At 41.8% G+C, this 25,337-nt stretch overlaps 1 protein-coding gene across 7 annotated transcripts in view; it reads left to right on the plus strand.

Moving 5' to 3' along the window:
* map4l (microtubule associated protein 4 like) overlaps positions 1–25,337 on the plus strand; it is a 103,121-nt gene that overhangs the window by 23,737 nt on the left and 54,047 nt on the right. For 3 of the 7 annotated variants that reach the window (XM_065954368.1, XM_065954370.1, XM_065954371.1), the window contains exons 3-6: positions 12,568–12,654; positions 13,263–13,340; positions 14,238–14,477; positions 22,172–23,590. In XM_065954368.1, coding sequence (XP_065810440.1) covers positions 12,568–12,654; positions 13,263–13,340; positions 14,238–14,477; positions 22,172–23,590 — 1,824 coding nt within the window. The remainder of the gene's footprint in view (positions 1–12,567; positions 12,655–13,262; positions 13,341–14,237; positions 14,478–22,171; positions 23,591–25,337) is intronic. The other 4 variants (XM_065954369.1, XM_020630486.3, XM_065954372.1 and 1 more) reach the window with 4 other exon arrangements.

Below are 25,337 nucleotides of genomic sequence, written 5' to 3' on the forward strand. Positions count from 1 at the left end.
CATGTCTTGTCTGATGGTCGGGGTGGATGTCACAATCAGTAGCGATCAATGAGATCTATAGTCTGAGACCAGGCAGGATCTCCCCTCCTTTTTTGAACAGCTTTATCTCTGTCCTTGTTAGAAATCTGTCCCTGAATATTTTCTCCTCTTTCCTTTTGCATCTCAATCACATCTCATATCTCCTCCTCTCTTGTCTCGTACCTTGATTGACTTGATAGTTATGTAGTAGAATGTTGCATACTCTTTCACTTTGCTGTAATGTGGGAGCTGTGAGGAGATTTCATGCCTCCGCTCCGATGAAGAGCTGTAATAAACCTGAGAAATGCTCTGAGAAATGCATGGGGAAACCAAAGGCTCCTCTGTCCTCCATGTCAGGAAGGGCAAACGTTTAGTTCTGCTTCATTTCTCAACCTGAGGCTCATTTTGTCCTGCACCAAATATTTCAAGAAGTTCCTCTTTTTTCTTTTCTTAATAAATGTTGTGGCTGAACTGTGCTGTAGTGCAAAGATGATCCTTCATAAGGTGTCATAAATGAGCTTTAAGTGCATTGACATCCTTTGAGCTGCTTTATCTTTAAATTTATATTTAAACTGTAGAAGAGAATTTAAAATGGATTCTGCACCTGAGATGTGAAGCCAACGTGGAGTTTCCTTCATCCTCAACCATTTTTTCCAGGGGGGGTAACTGTTCTTGCTGCCTTTCACACTTACACTGTAATAGAACAGTATAGTATAGACAGCCTGTCCCTGACATTTTATTTCAATCATGTCTACCACCCTATTCTCCCATTCTGGAGATTTTCCCTGGCTGGATTGGGGTGGGGGTGCAAATGGACGAAGCCTGAGTGACGTCACCCATCTGTTCCAGCAGGGGGCTCTGGAGGCTCATCAGCAGCAGTCTCCATGTTGGAAATCCTGTCTCAGTCTAACTTTCAGTCAACCTAACGACAGGCTGAGAGCTGGAGCTGAGGCGGGTTTTAGGCTTATTTTCACGCCCACCTGTCAATCATGTCAGCTACGTGCCTAATTATGGATAACATTCTTAATTCATAAAATCTAAACGGATGCGTTGTATAAAAAATGCGCCCCCTGTACATTGTGTGCCCATGAGGACAATAACTAATGGCTGATATTGTTTTGTACCAGGCTGTAAACATGTTAATTATGTAAAAACTGATTTTCTTTGAGCGTGCATTGTACAGTATGTGACTTTTGGTGTTCCTGGAGCCAGACTCAATCGGACCCTCAACGAACTGCAGGGTTTTGCACTTCAGCATTAGCTTCATTTTTCAACACCGGAGGTTGCCACATGGTTTTCAACATATTCAAGAAGTCAGAGGAAGCAACAGGGTTCATGATTCACGCTATAAACAAAAAAGGGGAGAAAAAAAACATGCTGGCATACAAAACAAGAAAAAGTACAAAGCATCCTGTTTATGTGCACCCAGATACCTACAGTTGTTTGATTTAAACTTATCAACCCTGCCCACTCACTCACAGGGAATCTTTTCTTGATATTTCCCTTAAACGTCGACTCACCCCAACTTTAGAGTTTTCCCTGGGAGTGGGGGACTGGCAGGAAACATTACCGGAAAAAGTTGGGTTGAGAAAAATGTATCCAGTTGAGTATACAAACGCAGCTCATCCAGACAATGTCAGGAAATGTTCAGGAGGGCAGAATGTGTGAAAAGGGCTTGATTGATCTGGATGAGAAAATGATGATACTCCCTAACTCATGTATTACCTCAGCAGGAAAAAAAAGAGTTTATGTAGTTGTCCCAAGTCTTTTTTAAATACATGATGATATTTATCTTGTCAAAAATCATTCCATCAGGAGCCATTTATGAAAGAGCAGAGTTTATGACGTCGTCACTGGGCCTTGAACAAAATGCATTTTGAGGGGTTTGTTGTTGTAGAACACACTCAGTTACATGATTTTATTCATGGTTTGTTTGTACCAAACCTTTAGTGTGCCAGACAAAATTAGTGTTCAAATTAATTTAAGCAACAGCAGATTAAAAATAAACCCTGCGTATTTAGCTAGCATTAGCTGATAGCTTTCTTGCTAACCCCTTTCCCAACACAAGCCTTCCAGATATGCTCCAATGATCCAGAAACAAGGAATGAGAAATACCGGGACAAATAAATCTAGAGTCCACAAATCAGATGGTGACATGGCGTTGGCTTCATTAACTTTTTTAAAGATGCTGTAATCTGTCCAGGATTTACCAAACACAGTCTGATTTGTGCTTCTGCTAACATCGACAAAGTGGATAGAATCAAAACAGAGATCATAGGTAGCTGGATTTGGTTCAAATAAGAATCTCTTGAAATGTCAAATTTTCTGTTAAAAACATAAACTTGCATGATCATAACATTTGGCTCGCTACAAGTTTGTGAGTAGCTAACATGAGAAAGGATGGCGTTAACTGCAGGTGTGCTAAGACTTCTTGTTCAAGCCTAATGGGATTGATCTGTTAGCAGCTGGTGTGCATACAGTATCATCTTCAGATCTGATTATTTAAAGTCAGATACATGTATTCACTAACAGTACAGTGGCCACAGTGCTGCTGCAGGGCTGATAGGGATGTTGCTGTTTGAATGACTCATTAGTTGGCTGAGTGCTAAGATGACAAATCATGGACTGTGGTTGAGCTGGGAGTCGGACAAGAAGGGAGCCAAGAAGTCTCAGATCTCATCCTCGTCACTGAGTCCTAAAAGAAGCTTTTAAGTGGAAATATCTGCCAGAGGAGTACGAATGTTTGACTTGTTTCAAATTCATATCATGGGCACTCGTTCAAGTATTTTTGAAGCTCTTGAAGTCGTCTGATTTGTATTGAAACCGTCTGAAAGTCTGTGCACTCTCTGAGGTTTAAGGACCATTAGGTTTCATGACTCAGTTATCAACATTAAGGATTCATTCTAAAGTGTGCGGGCTGCCATGCCTAAGAGTCTGAACTTGCTGTACAATGTCTCTCAGATTATTATTTTTTATGTATAAAAAAATGAACTGCATGGCAAAAGAACACGTTAAATAAACATGCTAACAACAGTTAAAGTCCGATCAGGCGACTGTCCTTGTCCCAATATATGTGCACCATATGGGAGACTGGATTTATTGACAGAAGTTTGTCTGAAACTGCTATGATAAGAGGCGATATGCCTCCTGTAAGCTGGTTAATATTGAACCTTCTTCCTGCTGACCTAAGGGCGGCTGTGGCTCAGTGGTAAGAGTCTCAGCCGGGAGGTCGGGGTGTCGTTCCCCAGCTCCTGCAGCCAGATCGCCGATGTGTGAGTGGGAAAAATACTTAATCCCAAATTGCTACCGCTGCTTTGTCGGCTACGTGTGAATGTATATCAGTGGATTATTTCAAACTGATGGAATTTTTACTCAGCAGCCTCTACCATCAGTGTGTGAATGTGTAGGTGTGACCTGCGGTGTAAAAGCGATTTGAGTAGTCAGAAGACTAGAAAAGCGCATTACAAGCTCAAATACATTTACCAAAACACCATGCTAACAAGTTAGCAAGCAGCAGACTGGTTGTATGTCCAAGGATGAAAATATGGAATAGTTCTGTACAATTTGTACAAACTCTACTCTTTAGATTTGGTACAAATGAGATCCACTATCCCTCTGTCTTATCTGAAGACAAACATCAACGTGACTCCTGCTATGCTACACATTTATGAAGTTTTCTGGGTCAAAATCAGGCACTTCCAGGGGCTTCCAGGCATCTGCTGCCCGTGGCATGATTGTTTGCGGCTGCCAACTAAGGTAAGGGAGACGGACCTTACCAGTTGCAGTCTTCTCAGGTAAGGTTGCAGAGCGTCACTCTCTGGACCAGCTCACTCTGCTCGCTTCCAACCAACGCGTTCTTGTCCGTGTCAGGTGACAGTTCAATGTAATAACACTCAACATGCGACAATAAGTAAACAGACTTAGTTATTAAAACAGGGAAGCAATAAACAGTCTCTTGTCCAAAAACACAAAGCATCTCACAGTCCCAAACATTTGTTACCTGCCAAGACGGTGGCTCCCCAACTATTGGCCGTTCATCCAGGCAGGAAGACCTGCCCCCCTTACTAGCTTGACAGCCATGCTATACAACCCTATCAGGGACAGTGTTGCCGTAACAACATGCAGGAATAAAGTAATTGTAAACCGATCTTGGTGTGTAGTCCGACTTTGAGTTTTTTTCTAAATTACATTTCAATGTACTGACAGATATTGGAGAAAAAACAAATATAGTCCCTCTTTGGGATTTGTGTTTCAGAATTATGGAAGACTAATCGACATTTTATTACATTTGTATAGAGCTTTGACATGTGCAGGTCACACAGTGTGAGTGTGAAGACTTTCTGCTGAGTGAGATCCCACCGTATATGTAACAGCACAAAAAGTTATGCTGCAGTCCGCTAGTGTTTCTGTCAAGCTGGGAAGGAGCTGTGTTTACTGAGGCATGATAACATCCCTGCAGTGTGTGTACTTTCACTGTGCGTATGTGTGATCGAGGTAGAGGAGAGAGAGAGAGAGAGAGAGAGAGAGAGAAGCACTGCATCATAAAGTCTGATGTGTGTGTTTGTGACCATCAAAGTCTCTTTTCTGTAGTGTATGCGTATGTTCATATCTGAGGCCTGACTCTGAGTGTGTGTGTGTGTGTGTGTGTGTGTGTGTGTGTGTGTGTGTGTGTGTGTGTGTGTGTGTGTGTGTGTGTGTGTGTGTGTGTGTGTTACAGTACAAGACACTGCAGTGTCACATGTGACTGCAGTACAGTGGAGCATCAATACAGCAGCTACACACACATGCAGTGATAGTGAGGTCATCACTGCCAAACACACGTGTGTGTGTGTGTGTGTGTGTGTGTGTGTGTGTGTGTGTGTGTGTGTGTGTGTGTGTGTGTGTGTGTGTGTTTGCTGAGTTCAGCAGATACGTTGAAGTGAATGTAATGTAAGTGAAGCTTTTACAGCAATTCTGGAGTACAAGACGTACTCTTATACACACAGACAGACAGACAGACACAGACAGACAGACAGACACACAGACAGACAGACAGACACACAGACAAACAGACACACAGACAGACAGACAGACAGACAGACACACAGACAAACAGACACACAGACAGACAGACAGACAGACAGACACACAGACAGACACACAGAAAGACAGACAGACAGACACACAGACAAACAGACACACAGACACAGACAGACAGACAGACAGACACACAGACAGACACACAGAAAGACAGACAGACAGACACACAGACAAACAGACACACAGACAGACAGACAGACAGACAGACACACAGACAGACACACAGAAAGACAGACAGACAGACACACAGACAAACAGACACACAGACACAGACAGACAGACAGACACACAGACAGACAGACAGACACACACACACACACACACACACAGACAGACAGACAGACAGACAGACAGACACACAGACAGACAGACAGACAGACACACAGACAGACACACAGACACACAGACAGACACACAGACAGACACACAGACACACAGACAGACAGACGCACAGACAGACAGACAGACACACAGACAGACACACAGACAGACAGACTCACAGACACACAGACAGACAGACGCACAGACAGACAGACAGACAGACAGACAGACAGACAGACAGACAGACACAGACACACAGACAGACACACAGACACACAGACAGATAAATAGATAGATCCTTTAATAATCCTTTACAGGAAATTACAGTTAGGTAGTTACCATGCCGACAGTCATTTCATTGAGGGGCTAAGGTCTGAAGTTAATGCATTTAAAAAAAAAACGTGATTAATTTTATAAATTTATTTTGTTATGTTATTTTGTCCCTTCAGGCTCACCGTAGATAGTCCTCCTCAGTGTCTCCCTGTAGTCTCAGTGATGTAGAAGAAGGACACTGCTGCATCTTTGAATGTCTCATTTCACTTTAACAAACTCTCAGACAGCTCAGCTGACGACTCCAAATTAATATCCACCTTATGACATCACACATTGACCTTATGACATCACACATTGACCTCATGACATCACACATTGACCTTATGACATCACACATTGACCTTATGACATCACACATTGACCTCATGACATCACACATTGACCTCATGACATCACACATTGACCTTATGACATCACACATTGACCTTATGACATCACACATTGACCTTTGTTAGCGCTCCTTTGAGCTGTTTGATGTCAGTTTGTGATCCATAACTACTTCCTGTTTCTGTGCTAAAGTTGATGTGGTAACCTTCGAACTATGTCTTTACTTTATTTCAAAATAAAAGCTGGGTTGAATTTAAACCTCAAAGTACTATCAGAAATAGATTGAATTGGGCTTCAGCCAGTCCACAAATAGAGGTCAGTGCTCTCAGAGAAGGACCTTTGACCTTCAAAAAAATTTTTTCTCTCAGTCAGGATCCAAAGAAAGTACTGGAGCACACGAATCACTATAGGCAAAATAGTTTAAAAGACTAAACGTTTCGACGCATTGCATCATCAAAATAAAAGCCTAACAGTTTTTTTAGATGCAAAATTATTTAAATTTCAAACATGTGATTAAAGATGGGATTAATTTCGATTAAAGACTCTAATCGATGAACAGCCGTGATGAAAACACATGATATATGGCCTTAATAGTTAAAAACATGATTCCAGCCCTCATGGTAACGGTGTCCTGCTTTACCTTGTTATGGTCAGTATATTACCAGGAAGTAGAAACGTATATGTTGTGAGTTAACAAACTTGTTGCTGATGTAATCATGAAGTGAGTCTCTTTGTTTGATAGATTAAAGTGGTGCTGCTCCCCCAGAGGTGAAACTCCTCCTACAGTCCATCACTCACAGTCACAGGATTTACATCACGTGTTTAATGGCCATGGGATTTTATTTAAGAGCATCTGGAGTGTGACGGTGTGCTATCAATGGTTGTCAGAACCACAGTGCAGTCTCCTCCCAGGGCAGACGAAGTGTCTCTCTTTTATTACTCTTTCTGTTTGAACGTGTTTATCTCTGCTTTATGTACTCTCCCATACTTCCTCTTTTCTATGGGATCCTCATTTTGTTCTGCATCATTCACTGCGCTGTCAGATAAGGATGGCTGTCCTCTCTCTGTTTCTCTCTGTCATTACCTCATAAATCACACATTCAACATTATCTCTATCCCTCCTCCTCTGCACTGCCTGCTCTGTCGTCTCCCTACTCTCGTCATCTCTCATCAGCTTCTGCCCCACCAGTTGAACCAGTTTATCTTCAGTGTTGTTGTTGTTATGGGATCTTAAAGGTGGTCACATGTTTGATGATCACAAATCTCACCGAACAGAATTTTGTCACTGATCCGATTTAAAAAAGAAGATATTTAGTGTCAGATTTCTACTCCCAGCTAGCCATGACTCAACACAAATCAAAATGAATCTCCATCAATTTCATTAATGTATCACATCCTCAATTTTCTTCACTATAGGCTAATAATAATAATAATAATAATAATAATAATAATACAATCATGTAGTAGGTGAACCTGCGGAAGGATCATTACCGGTTTGAGATCCCCGCACCCGAGGCCGCGTGGCCCCTCGGTGCTGGCGGCGGATATGTCAGAAAAACATTTGTCTCAAATGACAAATGTTTTTCTGACATATCCGCCGCCTGAACTCACTTTTGTACTTAGAAAGTGTTTTTAAGATCTGAGTTCATACGGCTGTAAAATCAAGTTTAATGTGATGTACAGAAACACCTTCTTCTGCTGTATGAGCGTTTGACACGCAACATAAACACACTGTTCATTCATTGGTGTGTGTGTGTGTGTGTGTGTGTGTGTGTGTGTGTGTGTGTGTGTGTGTGTGTGTGTGTGTGTGTGTGTGTGTCAGGTCAGACTAAACACCAAAAGAGGCGTGTTGGTAAAGGGACTACAGACCCTCCTCCTCACCCCTTCACATTCACCTTCCTCCTCACTCCCTTACATTCACCCTCCGCTTCACTCCTTTCTCCCTCATTCCTCGCTCCTCACTTCCTTTCATTCCCCCTCCTCCTCACTCCTCACTCCTCACTTCCTTACATTCCCCCTTCTCTTCACTCCTCACTCCCTTCCTCTAAGTGCATGCCTCTCCCCTGAGATACAGGAGTGACAGCTGTTACTGAGGATGGGGAGTTCACTGTAACCTCCTCTGTCCTTGGCATGCAGAGAAGAGAGCTGGACAGACTTTAGCATTAATGACATACGCACGCTAATATTAGCTTCAGAAAGTGCAGGCTGCTTGGGGGACAGGGGCAGGCCAAGGACAACGTGATAGCATCAGTAGATCCTGATGGAGAGAGAGATTGAGTTTTTCTTGTTTTGAACATGTTGAGATACAAAGTCAGTCAGCTAATTCTTTGAATTTCCCGCCTTCATTTACTTAAAAGGCAAACTTTTTTTAAATCTAGGAGGGTGCCAGACGAGAAGCGTCAATCCCATTCCCCGCAGTCTGAAGAGGGAGCTGGGCACACTACACTTCAAAAGTCCCAAAAACAAAAGCATTTAGTAACCACAAAACGCAACATCAAAAACACACTGGGGGAAAAAAACAGAAATCACTGTGAGCAAAGAATATACAAACAGCACCACTGAATAAAACCGACTTATCTGTCAGAGCCGTGGACCCGTCTTTTATGGAGCAGGTGATAGCTGGGTGATCGAGAACAGGTGTGACCTCCAGAGGAGAGAGAGCGATCAAAGCCACGCCTCCTGCCACACACACTGAGAGAAAGAAAACACAAAGGGAAGGTTAGAAGAGGAGCGAGAAACCAGAGGGGTATCCCATGAAGCAGGATTAAGGAGAATCCTCGCTTGTTTTGATTTGTCTGACTCATTTAAGTGGGAGTTCCGTTCCATCACTGTAGCTTGTATGAGTTACCATGGTAACTTATGCTGGTGAACAAGTCTACTCTGGACCAGGCTAACTGTAGGGCTTAGTTTAGCCTTGTGTCAAAGAATGTCATAATCCACTGCACGGCTCCTATATTGCACCTTTTATACATTTTAATTTTTAATTTTTTTTTATTTATTTTTTTTATTATATTTTATGTATTGTAATAACTTCTTAACACTGTATTATTTAAGTTGTTGCTAGTTCTGCTTTATTTCCTTGTTAATTGTTTAGCACCAATACACCAAGACAAATTCTTTGTATGTGTAAATGTACTTCTCAATAAACCCCGATTCTGATTCTGATTCTGTTTCTGATGTCGGACAGGTAGAATCAGACTCTAAAAAGGTGTGTTTAGATGTTATAATAATAAATGTAGTTTAAATATCGGAGATGGTTTTGAAAGTGGAGAGAGGTTAGACAGAAAAGGTTTCAAGATCGGTACAGAGCTGGATAAACCCTGAAGCTTCAGTGTCCGCGACATGGCAACCTGCGTGCACATCGACTCTAAAGGCTCAAATAAAGCCTACTTGCTTTTGATCCACATGTATGCATAGACAACCTGCTGCGTCTTGAGCGTAAATGTTCACCTACTTGCCAATGTACAGCGAGTGTTACTGGAGGATTCTTCCAGAGGGAGCATGTTGCCGTGTTTGTCGCTATTCAATGGTGATGACACATCATAGTGCGGGGTAGTTGCTGACTTGATTCGTTAACTTTTCTTCATAACTTCCCGCCATTGTTGTAATGGCTCTCTGGTGTCTCTGATGATGTCATTTTCGGTCTCATCACCATACAACTCTATACTGCTCCTAGCGGTTATGTGCATACTGGATCTCGCCGACGTGTAGCGGTCATTTCTGAGGACGTGCACAACCAATGCTCAAAACCACCTCAGGATAAGAAAGGCTGTTAAAAGCGAGTTTACTCAGGGCTCAGGAGGAGGGGGCGGGTGGAGACCACTCCCTCCAGTGTTTAGAATTTGCAGTACCCATTTTAAACACTAGATGTCAGAGTTACATACTGCTCCTTTAACGTTTCACTCTTTCAAAGAGAGCTCACTCAGACCAGGTCTGAAGGTTAGTATTTATTGATCATCCATACTCCTTTCCTTTTATCCCAGTTTAAGATGATTAAACAAGAAGAAAATAGAAGCTGCGTCTAACCAAACGTTGCAGTGAGAGATAAAAGAGTACAATTTGTCCAGGCCTTAAACGAAAGTGAGCACATCAAACTATTTCTTTAAACGACACCATGAAACCCTTTTTTTTAAGTGGCGCCCTGCTTGTTTCTCCTGGTTGTTGTTTTGTAAAGTGCTTCCAGTCCAGTGATGCATTAATGCATTAAAATCCTGTTGGGGGGGGGGGGGGAAGTGAATGTTTGACCTTCAGGGCTGGATGGTGACTGCTGCCCTCAGAGGACTGTCTGGGGTCTGACTGTCCTTGCACGCAGAGTCTGTGTGGTTTTGTGTGTTTGTGTGTAAGTGTCTGGACGGTTGAACCAAATCCTGTAAGAGCGTGCGTGTGGTATTTTATTATTTGTTTGTTTGTCTTTGTTTTTAAAGGAAGTTTAATTTTTCACCTGCTGTCTGTGAAATATAACAAAAAGGGATAGAGAGGCTCGTGGTGATCGATTATTTGTGTAGTGTAATGCTAGCTTAGCATTAGCATATTAAACTTATTCTAAAGTTTTGTGGCTGTTCTGAACAGGTTTTTTGTTCACCTGGCCGGCCTGATACCAAAGCTGGAGGAGAAGGAAAACTGAAAAGAGACAGAAGGACTCATGAGGCTTTGTGTCTGCCATGACTCTGCAGTTGTTGTGTCTGCTGTGTGTGTGTGTGTGTGTGTGTGTGTGTGTGTGTGTGTGTGTGTGTGTGTGTGTGTGTGTGTGTGTGTGTGTGTGTGTGTGTGTGTGTGTGTGTGTGTGTGTGTGTGTGTGTGTGTGTGTGTGTGTATCAGCAGTTCACTGATGTTTTACTTTATAGACCCAAAAATGGAAAACAGCAATAAAGAAACACTTGCTCCCACAGAGACACTCCGACTACACTGAGTGTGGCTAAACTCACTGTTGATGCACTCGTCTTAATTATTCATGATACCCACCACTTCACTGATATTGGCACTGCACCAAAAATGTGTGTCCTCATTTCCCCTGAAAATATTTGATGAATCATGTTTTTTAGCTCGAGTCTAAACCACCATGTTGCACTGGTCAAAAGAAATGATTTGATAAAGGCTTCATTATACTTGTTCCTGAAAATTTCAGGACCACGGACAGAGACACACTTTATTATACTGTACTTTTTTAGCAGCTCATGCTTGTTTGTTTAAGGTGAACTCATAAGTAATCCAAGAAGAACTTTGTACATGATTTACATTTAATATTACATGAACTTCTATCTAGAATTATAATACTTATACTCCATTATACATCTGACAGATGAGCTGCCTCTAAGAGCCATACTTAAACACAAAGTATTTCAATTCCACCACCAGGGGGCTCTCAATCAAAACACTACCTAAAGATGACGTTGAGGCCGGTGGGGAATCATGGGAGTGATTCTCTCTGCTACTCCCCCCCCCCACCCCCGATGAAAACAAACTCTGATTTGACCGTCATCAAGAGGACAAACGGGCGAAACAGACCAGTGAATGCATCCAAGTATACGTTTTTATCACAGCAGCACATACAGCATCAGTACGGCAGCAGTTCATGCTTCCTTATGTCTTATTGTTTCCACGGCAACAATAAACGTGTCTAAAAACATTTTAAAAACACATTTTATGATTTTTCTTTTGCCACATTTTTTTTGACAAACTTGGGTCCTTATCTGTTAGTGAAGTGTTTATGATGTCAGCACTTCTTTGACCGATGGACGTTCCTATTTTTCTATTTAAGATTTACTTTTTGGGGGCGGGGCTTTTTACTGCCTTTATTGTAGAGATGGGACAGTGGATAGAGTTGGACGTCAGGGATGGAGAGAGTAGGGAATGACATGCGGTTATAGGAGTTACAGGTCGGATTTGAACCCGTACCTTGTTGCTCCTAATTTAAGACTCATTCTTGCTAAAATGTCTACATGTAAATGTTTTGTATTCTGCTTCTAGTCTTTATAACAATTAATCCATTTATAAAATAATGATATATATTTTTTAGGCTGTTGTATTCTTTGATGTTACGTACATATATTAACCACCTCCAGAGACAATGGGGGGCCCCAGTCTCTGGCACCCTTAATTTGGGGGTCATGAGCTGAACAGTTTCTGAACCCTCTGGTCTAGTGAACCACAAATGCTTGTGTCCTTTTTCCTCGTGTAACCCTGGTGACTGTTTCTGCAGAAGCTTGTCATGTCTGCTTTTCGTCAGTGTCAAAAGAAATCCACGACTCACACACTCTCAGTCTGGAGAGGTTGACTGTTTGATGACAGCGCAGACTGACAGACAGACACTCAGGTGCAGTGTTCAGTCAGCCTCACTTGATGGTGCCGCTCTTAAAGAAGGCCTGCAGGATGCTCTACTGTATGTGTGTTTGTCAGGAATAAGCAGGTCATTGACGGGGGCCTGGGAGGGTTTCAATCTTTATTTAAGAGACTCTATGGTGATTATGCTCTTTGTCTTGTCTCCTGTAGGTCAAGGAATGATGTCATCAATGATGTCATCAGGGGGACGCCAGGACCCACCAGGACAGTCGGCCTTCAGCTCTGACTATCTGTCAGGTAAGCGCGGAGGGACGCATTAGCTTAGTTTGAATGACGTTGGATTACATTTTAATTTGTAGAAGCCAAAAGGAGCAACAGTCTTACATTATTTTAGTCTGTTTGTCTTCTCAGGTCATGTTCATAAAACGCAAAGGTGTTGCTTACAACATTTGGATTAATATGAAATCTAAAACTGAAGCAGCTAAGATAAATTCAGCCTTCATTCATTTCATCATTTACAACATTGGCTAGTTGTCCACAATGTCCTGTGGACTCACAGTTCTTTTTGTCTTTAACTTCCCACACACTCACTCTGAATGTAACATGACTCAGTAGTTCTTGCCGTATCCAGTTGAATATTTTCAAAGTTTCATTTTGTTTTGCCCCTTAACATTTCCACCTGGCTCCTTCAATCTGTTCTTATTCTCTGCAGATTTTCTTTCTGCTCACACTCAGTTTGACTTGCTCACAGGCTCTCTGCTCACACTATCTTGTTGACTCTCCCATTTTTCTCCTTTGGTCACTCCTCTCCTCTCCTTTCTTTCTTTCTCTCCTTTCTCTGTCTGTCTTTCTTTCTTCCTGGTTGTCTCTCCTCCCCCCCCCCCCCCCCCCCCCCTCTTTCTCAGGTCCCATGATGGGAGGGAAGACAGATCAGTGGAGCCAGAACAAGGCAAAAGACAGCAGCATGCCCGACTCATTTCTAGGTCCTCCTCACTTTTTTTCACCTTCTGTGTTCCCCGTGTGGTGAATGTGAAAAGCTTGGTCATAATTAAATCATAATAAAATGTGTTGATAAGGCATAGATGTTTTTAGATTGTATAACTCGGTGCTCAGGTAGATCTAGGAAAGGTGGTGACAGTTTAATAGAGGAAGTACTCGTTTTAAATTAAAACAGTTCATATTCGTTTTTGGCCTAATTAAATATATGGCTAAGTATATAAGTTTCAAGTGTTAGATATTTTTTGCACATTAAAAAAAAGAATATTGAGGAGGAAAATTAGCACATTACACATCAAACTGTAATGTGCTGTAAACTATCCAGAATGAAAAGGCGCTTTACGCTAACCTAGTGAGCAGGCAAAAAAAAAAAAGTGAGTTTCATACAGTCGACTGAGACAGAAGGCTAACGCAATCTCCGTTTATGCTAACATTTCCTGTGCAAAGGGCGAGTCCAACAGATCTTTTGGATTCTGTGCTTTTAGCCTCCCTGTTGAGCTAATGTAAGTGAGCCCGATTAGAATGGTTATTAAAAAAATACAGCTGTCTTTTTTTGCTTCTTAAATTCAATGTTTAATCTTAGATAGCCAGGGGTGACACTCAAAGATATGTGAGTTGGTCACACAGGTGTCGCCCATGTTTATACCAATGAAGAGGTATTCTGATTGTTTCCCACCAAGCTTGTTATATTTCTAAATACTGAAGTCCACAGTTTGACTCTTTAGCATGGTGGCACATATAATGTATTGAAGGTTATCTGTAAACAAAGGTTATCTTGTCTTTTCACAATTCTCACACCTGCCTGTGTATTTGCTGTATAGCAGCAGTGTGTACATTTGTCCGGCTGTCTGATTTCAAGGTCTCTCTGTTCTGTGTCTTATCAGGCTTCTCTCAGTCTGGGATGGGAGGGACCATGGGGACCGGACTGCCACCATTCCAGACCTCTATGGGCTCCACTCTCGGCCAGACTGGGATGGGTTCAGCCATGGATACCCAGAAGAGTTCCGGCCTGTTCGGTATGGAAAACAAAAACACCAGTAACACCGGTGGAAGCAGCCCCTTTAAAACCAGTGATCTGTTTTCCTCTGGTGGCCAAGGAATCCTCTCTATGGATCACTCCACAGGTATCAGAGCGAGGGTTGGATGCATGTGTTACTGTCAGCGGGGGCAGCAGGGGAGGGTGGAGACTAAGGAGAGAGTAGGAAGTTATCTCCAGTTGTCTCAAGAAACAAAAAGAGCAGGTAGAAGACCTTACTCTTTATTAAATTATTTATAGAAACCATCATTGACCCACCATGAGCACTAAGACATTCAGCAAAGTAACAGGGGCAAGAAACCTTGAGCAGAACCGGACTCATGTGTTGGGCTTGGAGAAAGAGAGACGAAACAAACAAATAAACAGAAAAAACAACAGCAATTAAAAGAGGAACGAATAAAACAGATTTATGGCTACAATGTAAAATGATAAAGCTGAGAGAATGTGTGGTATCAGCTGGAGTAGCAAAGTATAATACTCGACAGATCAGTCTAACTTTAACATTAAACTATTACAAAAAAATCATGGATGTAAGACTTATATTAATGAATATAACAGTTTGAGTCTGGCGGGTCCAAAGCTGCAGGCCGTCTGCAGCCATGATACAGAGCAACCTACTAGACAAGGGAGCTCAGGGACGACCGGAGAGATATATGGTTAGCAACTTAAATGGTACAAGAAGACTTCAAGTTAGTGACGTGCAGTAATAGACTTGAATTCATACAGAAACAGATAGAGAGAGAGAGAGAGAGAGAGAGAGAGAGAGAGAGAGAGAGAGAGGAGCTCACTGAGCTCTATGCTCCACTGAGTCCTGAGGCCTATAGCAGCATAACAAGGGGCTGATCCAAGCCTGACACAGCCCTAACCTTTATCAAAAAGTAAGGTTTAAAGCCTATTTTAAAAAGAGAGAGGAAGTGTGTCTGCCTTCCCAGACCCTGACTGGTAGATGATTACAAAGGGGAAAGGGCCTGATAACTGAAGGCTCTACCTCCCATAGTACATTTAGAGACCGTGGGTACCACGAGCAGGCCTGATAACTGAAGGCTCTACCTCCCATAGTACATTTAGAGACCGTGGGTACCACGAGCAGGCCTGATAACTGAAGGCTCTACCTCCCATAGTACATTTAGAGACCGTGGGTACCACGAGCAGGCCTGATAACTGAAGGCTCTACCTCCCATAGTACATTTAGAGACCGTGGGTACCACGAGCAGGCCTGATAACTGAAGGCTCTACCTCCCATAGTACATTTAGAGGCCGTAGGTACCACGAGCAGGCCTGATAACTGAAGGCTCTACCTCCCATAGTACATTTAGAGGCCGTGGGTACCACGAGCAGGCCTGTGTTTCTCAGAGTGTAATGTTCTCAAAAGGTTAATACGGCATGGAATGGAGCCAGTGCAGGGATGCTAATAAAGGAGTGGTATGATGGCTTGTCTTATTTCTAGTCATGTTATGAAGTATTTTGGACCAGCTAAAGAACCCTTACAGTTATTCTGGTGCCTGATGATAGAAATATGTACCGAGGTTATGAAGAGCATTGGAGCTCAAACTCTGTCCCAAAGTAACAGCTCAATTACAGTCATTAGTTTGATTTAATTTAATAAACTCTCAAATATTATGCTACCTTTACTATTCCCTAAATAAAGAAAGGGGCCATGGGTTCTGTAGCAGGGCACAAGGGGTCGGCTGGAGACAGGGGAAGAGTTAAAGCCTGAATCACACTGAACCTTCTTTCAGCAGCAGAGGGCGCTATCTTCTAGTTGTTTGCACTCAAGGTGAACTAGTTAGAGCAGCGCTCTCATGCCGCTGGTTGCCTCTGTGGACCCTGAACTATGTTGTTTTTATAATTGATTAAGAGGATAACAGACACATGGGGCATGAGCAGTTTGAAGACATGGAGTTTCCTCCCATCATAATAAGTTTCTGTTAAAATCAGAAGCTGCTTCAGTGAAAAACAGCTGGACGTTGCTGAGAAACAAAAACACAAATCCACGGGAGGATTTTCTCAACAAACACATACCAACACCAACATGATGCCATCCTTTATTTTGAGCCTAAAAGCTGCATTTGAGATTCTGTAACAGAGACATTTGTATTTCATTGTCTAAAAACAGACTGACTTTCTGTCAGGCTGTCGCTCCATCCAGCACAAAAGCTTCACCTGAGAAAAATGAAGATTGTATCGCGAAGCACTGTGAACTTTTCAAATGACTCAGTGTCTGAGTTTCACTACCGCAGGACCTATTAATCATTTAGAAGGCTTTTTATTCAGGATTTTATTTTTATCTCTGCTCACTGCTGTTTGTGTTGATGTTCTAAAGATAGACACATAAGCTTAAAGACAACCAGCGGTACATGCTGAATGTTATGAAACATGCATGTTTACTATTCAGTCAATGTCCACACAAATGAAAAGTCTCTAGAAAGCAGCGATGAGTTCAGGTAAAACTGTCAGATATCACAAATAATGGGTGGACATTAAACGCAGTCATTAACTGCTGTTTCAGGGTTTCAAATGAAAAGTCATAGTCGTTGTTTTTGTTGAAATTCCTGCCGCCCATCACATTTCTCAGGGAAGAGACTGGAGTGATGTAACCACATGCTGCTATTTATAAATGTTGTGGTTAGCTAACCGCTCTCTCATACAAAGTACCTGCAGACATCCAGTGATTGTGGCCGTCCGGTTACATAACGAGGATGACAACAATGCAGAGTTAAACATAAGCCTCAGATAAGGGAAGTTCAATCTCTGATCTAACTTTTACAAATCCTTACTTTGTTGGTCAAATGTTATATAAAAAGTGGCCCCTTAGCACTGCAGCCTGTTTAACTACAGACCTCTCTAAATGGATCGGCTCATGAGATGTGGCGTCTTTTAAATGTGTGCTCATTAGAGAAAATGATTACTGTGAGTTTATAAAAAAATATATATATATATATATATATATAAATAGATCAATGCCGCTGTAGCTTATTAGTCACAAATCACACAAGTAACAAGTGTTGAGTTTCTCAAAAAGCAAACTTCTCAGATACCTCTGCATTTCAAATCCAGACTGATGGAGGTTGATAATAACATCAAGTGTCTGACAGACGCCATCATGCATTAAACCAGACATCCTTAAAGACGGTCTGTTACATCCAGTCACAAAGAACCATGATATTACAGAAGTTTGTTGCTCATGTGTTTGGTAACCTAAAGTGAGCTGACCTTTACACCACTGATGGCAACATTTAGAATTAAACAATCTGGTATCAAAAGGACCTTAAAGACCTTTGATCGTGTCTCTCTACAACCCGTGTGGGCTCTTTTAGCTAAATTGTTTTATGTTTCAGGTTAAAGGAAGAATCAGAGGTTTTTATTTAACAGTAAGATTATGATCAGCTCAGGAACCATCAGTGACCTGCTTCATAAAGTATCAGTATTACAGAGCTGAGTATTGTCCCCGACCTCACAACTTGATTTGATTTTGATTAGCGGTATTTAGGTCACGATATGATTCGATATTGATGCTTCTATATAGATTCAATATGACTCATAGATGAGAGAAATACCCAGATAACTACTCACAGTACCTTCTGATATTTGTTAAATAATTACGTTTGCATTGTTTGTAGAGGTTAAGAAGAAACTGACTCAAAAATGTATTTTATCGTTGCATTATAATTCAATAAACAAAGAATAAAACATTAAAGCACAGTGTGATCTAAAGTGCACATTTGTGCCTGACCTGAATTCACAGTGCCCCCAGTGGAGAGGGGTGTCATTACAACAACAACAACAACAAAAATCGATCTCAGGATCTCCCTGAATCAATATTGAATTGATGAATCGTTATTCTAACCAGCCCTACATTTTGTAATTCACCATTTTTGTTACCCTGGTGCATTTGAACTCATGAGCAAAACTTACAGCCGAGGCCAAATCATATTTCTGGAGCTACACGACTTCTGCACGACACAGACATTTACCAACCATCTCGATGTCCTTCCTCTTCTCAAACTGCTTTTCTGTGCTTGGACTTGAGATGCCTCTACACTCTTGTACTTCTGTCCTGTGCAGGTGCCAGTTGGTTTCAGGGAGATTAAATCATTATGCACAACATTTTGGATTAACTCTCACACTGCACTTTTTGCACAGGCGATGATGTGTTTGAGGCAGCCAGCACTCCAACATTAATGTCTCCCCTGGCAGTTTGCCTGACTCCAGATTAAGAGGTACTCCCATTAAATACCTTATTGAGTTAAATAAGCACATTCAATATGGATGATAATGACCCATATCCAGGGCTGTTTATAGCCAGGGAAGCATCCTGGCCTAAAGGAAAAAAATAGCAACTTCAATCACTTTAGAAGTACAGGGAGAGATGCCAGATTACGAAAGGAAATGCACCTTTTTCTGGATTCACAATGACACCCTTTGATGTAATATGGAGAGAGAGGAGGTAGGAGAAGAAGAAAGGTGAGAGGGCATGATGAGCAGACTAAGAGAGGGCTCTATAGGTTATACAGTTTTATACGATCTATCCCTCTTGTCTGTCCGGTCGAATCCATTTGTTCATCTTTCTGCCTCACATTCTCAGACCTGATGAAGTGCTCTTCAAGAATAATAAAAATGGCTTCAGAGAAATAACTCCTAACTCCAAACATGATGACTTCATCCTCAAACAAGAGACTGTAGAAGTGGGAGCAGAAAGATGAAGGGATCATGCAAGCCGAGTTTCTTTTTGGTGTCTGCTGAAACTTGCATGTGCAATGTTTGTTATTGTCTCGTTATCCTGTGACATGTTTGCACTTACTGTGGGTCATTATAAGAGCTCTGCATGTCTGACAATGATTCATTCATTAACCATGATTTCAAAGTCATGCATGCATACATTTTAAAGTCATGCATGCCTCACCTCTGTGTGACTCAGTTCATTACTCGTGTTGAGCTGTACTGCCTCCAATGTGTTTTGTTGCTGTGTTGAGTTTGCTTCATTCAGAAGACCATATCTGCCCCCATATGATGATGATGATGATGATGATATTGAGAGACAAACACACTATTATTATTTTTTGACTGAAAAATGGCGTCTTGAAATGCCGTCAATTCCAGGCTCCATTGTGACAAGACAAGACAGTTGATATTCTCTCCCATTGTTACAGTTTTAATAAAGACTCATGTTGGTTAAATCAGCAATAACCAAATGAGGATGATGAACAGCGTTAGGCTGTTTCTAAAGATAGAAATGTAGAAGTAGAATCACAGTCAGCTTCGATCCTACAGAACTGTAAATTGAATCTGTAAATGTGACACAACTGAGCACAGATATCACAGTTTATTCTTCTCTCCTGATCCCCATTCCTGATCCCTTAATGTGCGCTCACTCTGCACCTGTACATATTCAGTCATTTAGTAGACTCAGTCATATGGACTGGTGGTCCTGGCTGAACCTTTGATTAGTCTGTATCGGATTAGGTTTTTAGGAGTTTATAAAAGCAGGCACCATCACATACAATTTTGTTTTTTTTTATGAAGAAATGTTAAGATGCTGGTGCTAAGAGGAGCCTTAAAGCTATCAGACTTTGGTTACTATGGTTACTATGGCAAAAAAAAAAAAAAAACAGTAAGAGGAAAATGTGTACTTGAATCCCCCTTGTGAGGAGTCTGGTAATAAAACAGATTAAGGTTGAAAGTGATGCTTTTCAATGAGCTACAAAAGCAAACAGGACCGTCAAGGGGAAGAGCAACTATTTCCATGCTGTCATGTTTTTAACATTGCTGTCACAGAGTAGGACGTAAGAGCAGCAAGCTGCAGAAACAGCCTTTATTTTACATTTACAAAATCAAACATAATTATAATAATTAGTCATATATTTGACTGTTCAGACACTACCTACACATGTGCAGAACAATATTAGCAAAGAGAAAAGAGGAACCAATTTGTCCACATGTGGCGCCAAAGTAAAAAAAAACACAAATGTTATGAATATTCTGTTTAACTTCCACATCTGTTAGTACTGTAATGACACATTAAAGGAAGAATATGCAACTTTTTGATCCAGCAGATGTCGCCCTTGAGCACCAGCATGAAACCAAAACAACTCGTGCTGCATTGTTGTGTTAGCATGCTAATGCTAGTGATCTTTATTATGCTCATATCTTCACACTGCATGTAAATTTACCTGAAATGAGCGTGATCTAGAAACACAGTTAAGCAGCGAGTACAGTATGTTATTCTTCTTTTCTCTAGTCCCTCAATTAAACAACTTTTATACACGAGGGGAGGAGTCAGCCGGCCGTCTTGTCCATGTAAACACGCTCTAGATATGACATGGACAAAATCACAGACAGCAGGACTCATTGTAGTCAGTCCTGACTCAGAGTTATTTTAGTAGTAGTAATAATTTGTTTCGGTCACAAGAAAAAACAAAAACATTTTGACCGAAAAGGTGTAGGCTGAAGCTTTAGCTTATTACACCTACCCTTGTTACAAATCTTATTATCTAAGACACTACTAGTTTGGTTACAATAAAACATATCAGAACAAAATGTGTTCCAAAACTTTCTTTCAAAACAAAACAAATGAAACAAACAAAAAAGAAACCAGAAGTCACACTCACAAAAAAATAATCAAATCGACCTTTTATATTTGTTAAACAAAAATTTAAAAAAGTGAACTACACATTCTTAATTCCATGTCATAAGTATTCCACAAGTTAACCCCTTTTACCGAAATACACCTGTTCTTTATGTTTGTGTATTTCAGAGGATAAACTTGATTTCTGCTACATTTATGTGTAAAATGTCGCACATTCAGCCTTTAACGGTGAAAAATTCAGTTTTGACGCTCTGTGTTGAAACGTTTCTCCTTTGCACCGATATAAATGTGCCCTAAGTGATCCATGTGCTCCAGTACTTTCTTTGGATCCTGCCTATGCGAAGGAGTCCTCTGCATTATATTCTGAACGTCCAAGGTCCTCCTCTGAGAGCACTGACCTCCGTTTGTGTAGTGACAGAAGCACAAGAGCTTCCTTCTTTGTTTCCTTGGAGGAGCTTCAATGACATTGTGTTAAGACAAGTCAAAGCACAACGTTTTATTCATGGATATTATAAGTGCACTGCTATCTTAACTTAGCAGAACAAGCTAACAACCTCCATTGAAAAGGGAAAAAAAAATCAAATGAATCAATCAGTGAAGGACACTCCTGGCACCTTGTCGAGATCCCTCATTCCTCTTCCATGTGTACAGAAAAGATAGCTGTTAGGACATTTGAAACAATGTAATCAAGCAGATATTGAGGCTGACGCTCGCTTGTGTCGCATGCTGTCAGGACATGCTGTTATGCAGCATATACACAACATTCATGATTTATGAACCACTTTAAGATAAGGACATCTCAACCTTTCATCCACCCATCTTTAAATGAGCAAGCAATTCAAGAGACTGGATCAAGTCTTGATCACGGCCTGACTCTTTACAAATTCTAACACGATGTCAAGAAGTCTCCAGTCTCCTCTTATCTTTACCTTTTTAAAATACCTTTAAATAAGAAATGTGTAAAAAATCATGAATTTAGCTGACTTTTATCAGAAGACAAAACTGATCATGCAACAGGTCTATTCCTAAAATCACTGTGATTAAAAAAACAAGTTATTTGACGGATCATAAGCTCCCCTTCTTCAAAAATACCACCTCATTACTATCATTACACTCATTCACTTCAATAGTGAACATTTTAGGCTTTAAGTCTGAAAACAGCCTATGGTAACCTGAATCTGATGGCTTTTTGGCAGGTGACTCTCTGACAAAGTATGTGATCGGTTCCTCCTCTTATAAAGCCCTTCCCCCCTCGGCAGCTCCCGCCCTTTCTTCCGGCGGCTCAATGGACGACAGCAGTACCGCTTCCTCTACCTCTGAACCCCTCAGCCCCGAGCGAGTGGGGCCAGGGGGCGAGGCTGGCAAACAGCAGCAGAGACGGAAGAAGAAGAAGAGGAAGAGCCACAGCGAGGTCTCCAGCTTCTCGGATAGCCAGGAGAATAAGGTCGACCGGTCAGATAAGCATGGGACGCAGGATAAGGAGGCAGAGGAGGACGAGGATGAGAACTGGGAGAGGGAGATCAGAGAGAGTGGAGGAGGGGGGAGAGTAAAAGGCAAGAAGACTAAGAGTCGGGCCAGACTTCCAGAGGAGTGGGGTGCGCCTCAGCAACCCGTCTCTCCAACCCTTGCTTCAGTCGCTCCTGACTGGGCGACAACCGCCAACTCTGGTCCTTCTGACTCCAAAACTCCAAACCTCAGCCCTCGCCCTGTTTCCGCCCATACACAAATACCCACAAGTTTTACCAACAGTTCCCACGCTAGCCTCGTAGCAGATTCCCCACCACGCTCATATGAGCCAATGTGTGTAGACGATTTCCCCATATCAGCTAAAGACGGTCAAAAAGCAAAAGAGGAGAACGTTTCCACCGCTAAACCTGAACACAATGTTAGCGTAGCTGCTAGCGCTGCCACCACCAAGGGCGGTTTGGCTGGAGATGCTAGTAGTAGTAGCCTAGCGATTATGACAGGAGACAATCTGAGCCCAGTCTCCCAGACCTTCTCTTTTCTGGACTCGGTCCTCCAGACTCCTCCAGGCTCCACTTCCAACTCCCAGACCACCACCCCAATCACCCCCTCCCTTGCTACTGCTCCCTTAACAAAAACCACCCCAGCAGAAAGCACCTCCCCTGCTTCACAAGTCAGTTCTGCTTTAAGTCCTTCCAAGATCACTCCAGACCCTCTTTCCACTTATGCTCTGTCCACCGTCACATCGCCCTCGGCTGCTTCAGACAAGCACCCTCCAAAAACGGCGATCGGATCAGCTCTCAACGCTGATGCCAAACCTTTTGTCCCCTCGGCCTCTCTCATGGCCTCTATGGCCACGCCCTGTATGGACATAGCTGCTCCAGTCGTAAGTACAGCAGCAGCCTCAATGGGAAACATTCCCACCGCATCCACTGCCATGTCAGCCATGCCCCTTAGTCCCTCAGCTTCCCCCTTTAAGAATGAAGCCACTCCCACTCCACCCAAGGACACCCCCCTCCAAAATGTAGCCACGCCAGCTAGTTCAGCGACAGTCACTCCCCCTCCCTCCATCACCCCCGCAGCCCCTCCCTCTCTCCCTGCACTCTCAGAGCACCAGGAGTCCTCGTCGCCACAGCTCCCCCCACTGGAAGGTTGGTGAACTACAGGGGAGATTATTAATAACATGGGGCTAATTTGAGTACAGTGATTGTAGGTTAGGAAAGCAGGCAGTAGCTTCTGTTTGTCTTCCTGTATGCATGGCTCTCTGTCTGTTGATTGAGCACCAGGCCTGCTTGGTGCTTGATCCTGTACTTTTATGTATTTGTGATAAGCAGGGCCCGACAGATTAATGCATCATTTTAAATATATGTATTCTAATAATAAAGCTACACACACATCTGTATTTGTGCCAGATCATATCAGTAAATCAGAATATGGGAGAAACTGTGCTGCTCGGGCCCTATATTAACAAAACTGCAAGTTGTCTGATTTGATTTCCCTCTGCCTGCCTCTGTGTGTGCGTTATCATGATCATAACAACTTAATGACTTGAGCTGCTGATAATGCCGGTGACTATGCTTGCTCCACTGTCTAATGTCCGTCTGATTGTCGGTTTCTGTGTAACCTCCTGACATCTCCTCTGTCTGTAGAAACACAAACATAACCTGGGTCCTTGCATCGCAAAAAGCTTCTTCGTTAATGCCTTAAAGTGGTAGAAATGTTAAAATCACAATTTGTCATCAGGACAAGATATTAGGAATTGTTTTACCAACGTGTTCAACATCATTTACGTTAGTTAGGCACAACCTTCAGCTATCCAGTTTGCGGGGTTTACTTTTAATTATATCTCTATTTGGTTTGGATTGCGGCTGTTTATAATGAAGAGACACAGAAATACTTTTATTCACAATCAAAGCTCCTGTGAGGAGTTTCAGCTAGTCATAAAACCAACTTAAATCATTACTCATGCCTACACAAACATCAAGATGAACTATTTCTATTTCATACATAATTCATTTTAATGGCTGAAAGGGCAGCTGTAGGGGAGGATATCCGACTAGATTATAAACAATAATAATAATAACTTTATTTATATAACACTTATTTACAAAGTGCTTTACAGAATGCATTCAATCAAACAAAATCAAATATACATTAAAAGTGCTTCACAAAATAAATTATAAAACAAATTATGAACAAATTATGAATAAAAATTGATAAAATTAATTAAAGCAGGACATGAATTACTAATCAATCGTTAAAAAGGCCTTCCTATAAAAATGTGTTTTGGGCAAGGATTTAAAAATAGGAACAGAGTTTGCCGGCCTAATTTCTTCGGGTAGGGAGTTCCAGAGGTTAGGGGCTGGTCGCCCTTGGTAACCAGCCTAGATCTAGGAACGACTCATAAAGGTGCTCTTGATGATCTAAGATCTCGACTTAGAGCATAAGGGGTTAAAAGTTCTGTAATGTAAGGAGGGGGGGCTAGACCGTGTTGTGTTTTAAAACACACATATAAAGAGAACAATCTGATAAAAACTGCCTTTTATACATTTGAATATTTACGGTGAGCGATATGTTTGACTAGTAAAAGAAAGCGGGGGAACATTTTTCATTAAAAAAAATCACCACTGACCAGACTGAACAGCCATCTGCTGAAACGGTGATGGGCTTGAAAAATGGGATATAAAGGGATATGCAGGAAGAAGGATATGTTAATATTTTGTCTTCTCTATCTAGTTATTGAATTTGATCATTTCAGTAAATCACCATCACTACCTACAGCTTCTGCTGTACAGTACTGAATAATTCACTTTCTTCTCTGGTATGATTTATTTTAACCTCTTGTGATCTTTATTCTGCAATGCAACGATCCAGTGCAGTTAATCGTTTAATGAATCT

The sequence above is a fragment of the Labrus bergylta genome, chromosome 4 (assembly GCF_963930695.1).
Source record: "Labrus bergylta chromosome 4, fLabBer1.1, whole genome shotgun sequence".
Taxonomy (NCBI): Eukaryota; Metazoa; Chordata; class Actinopteri; order Labriformes; family Labridae; genus Labrus; species Labrus bergylta.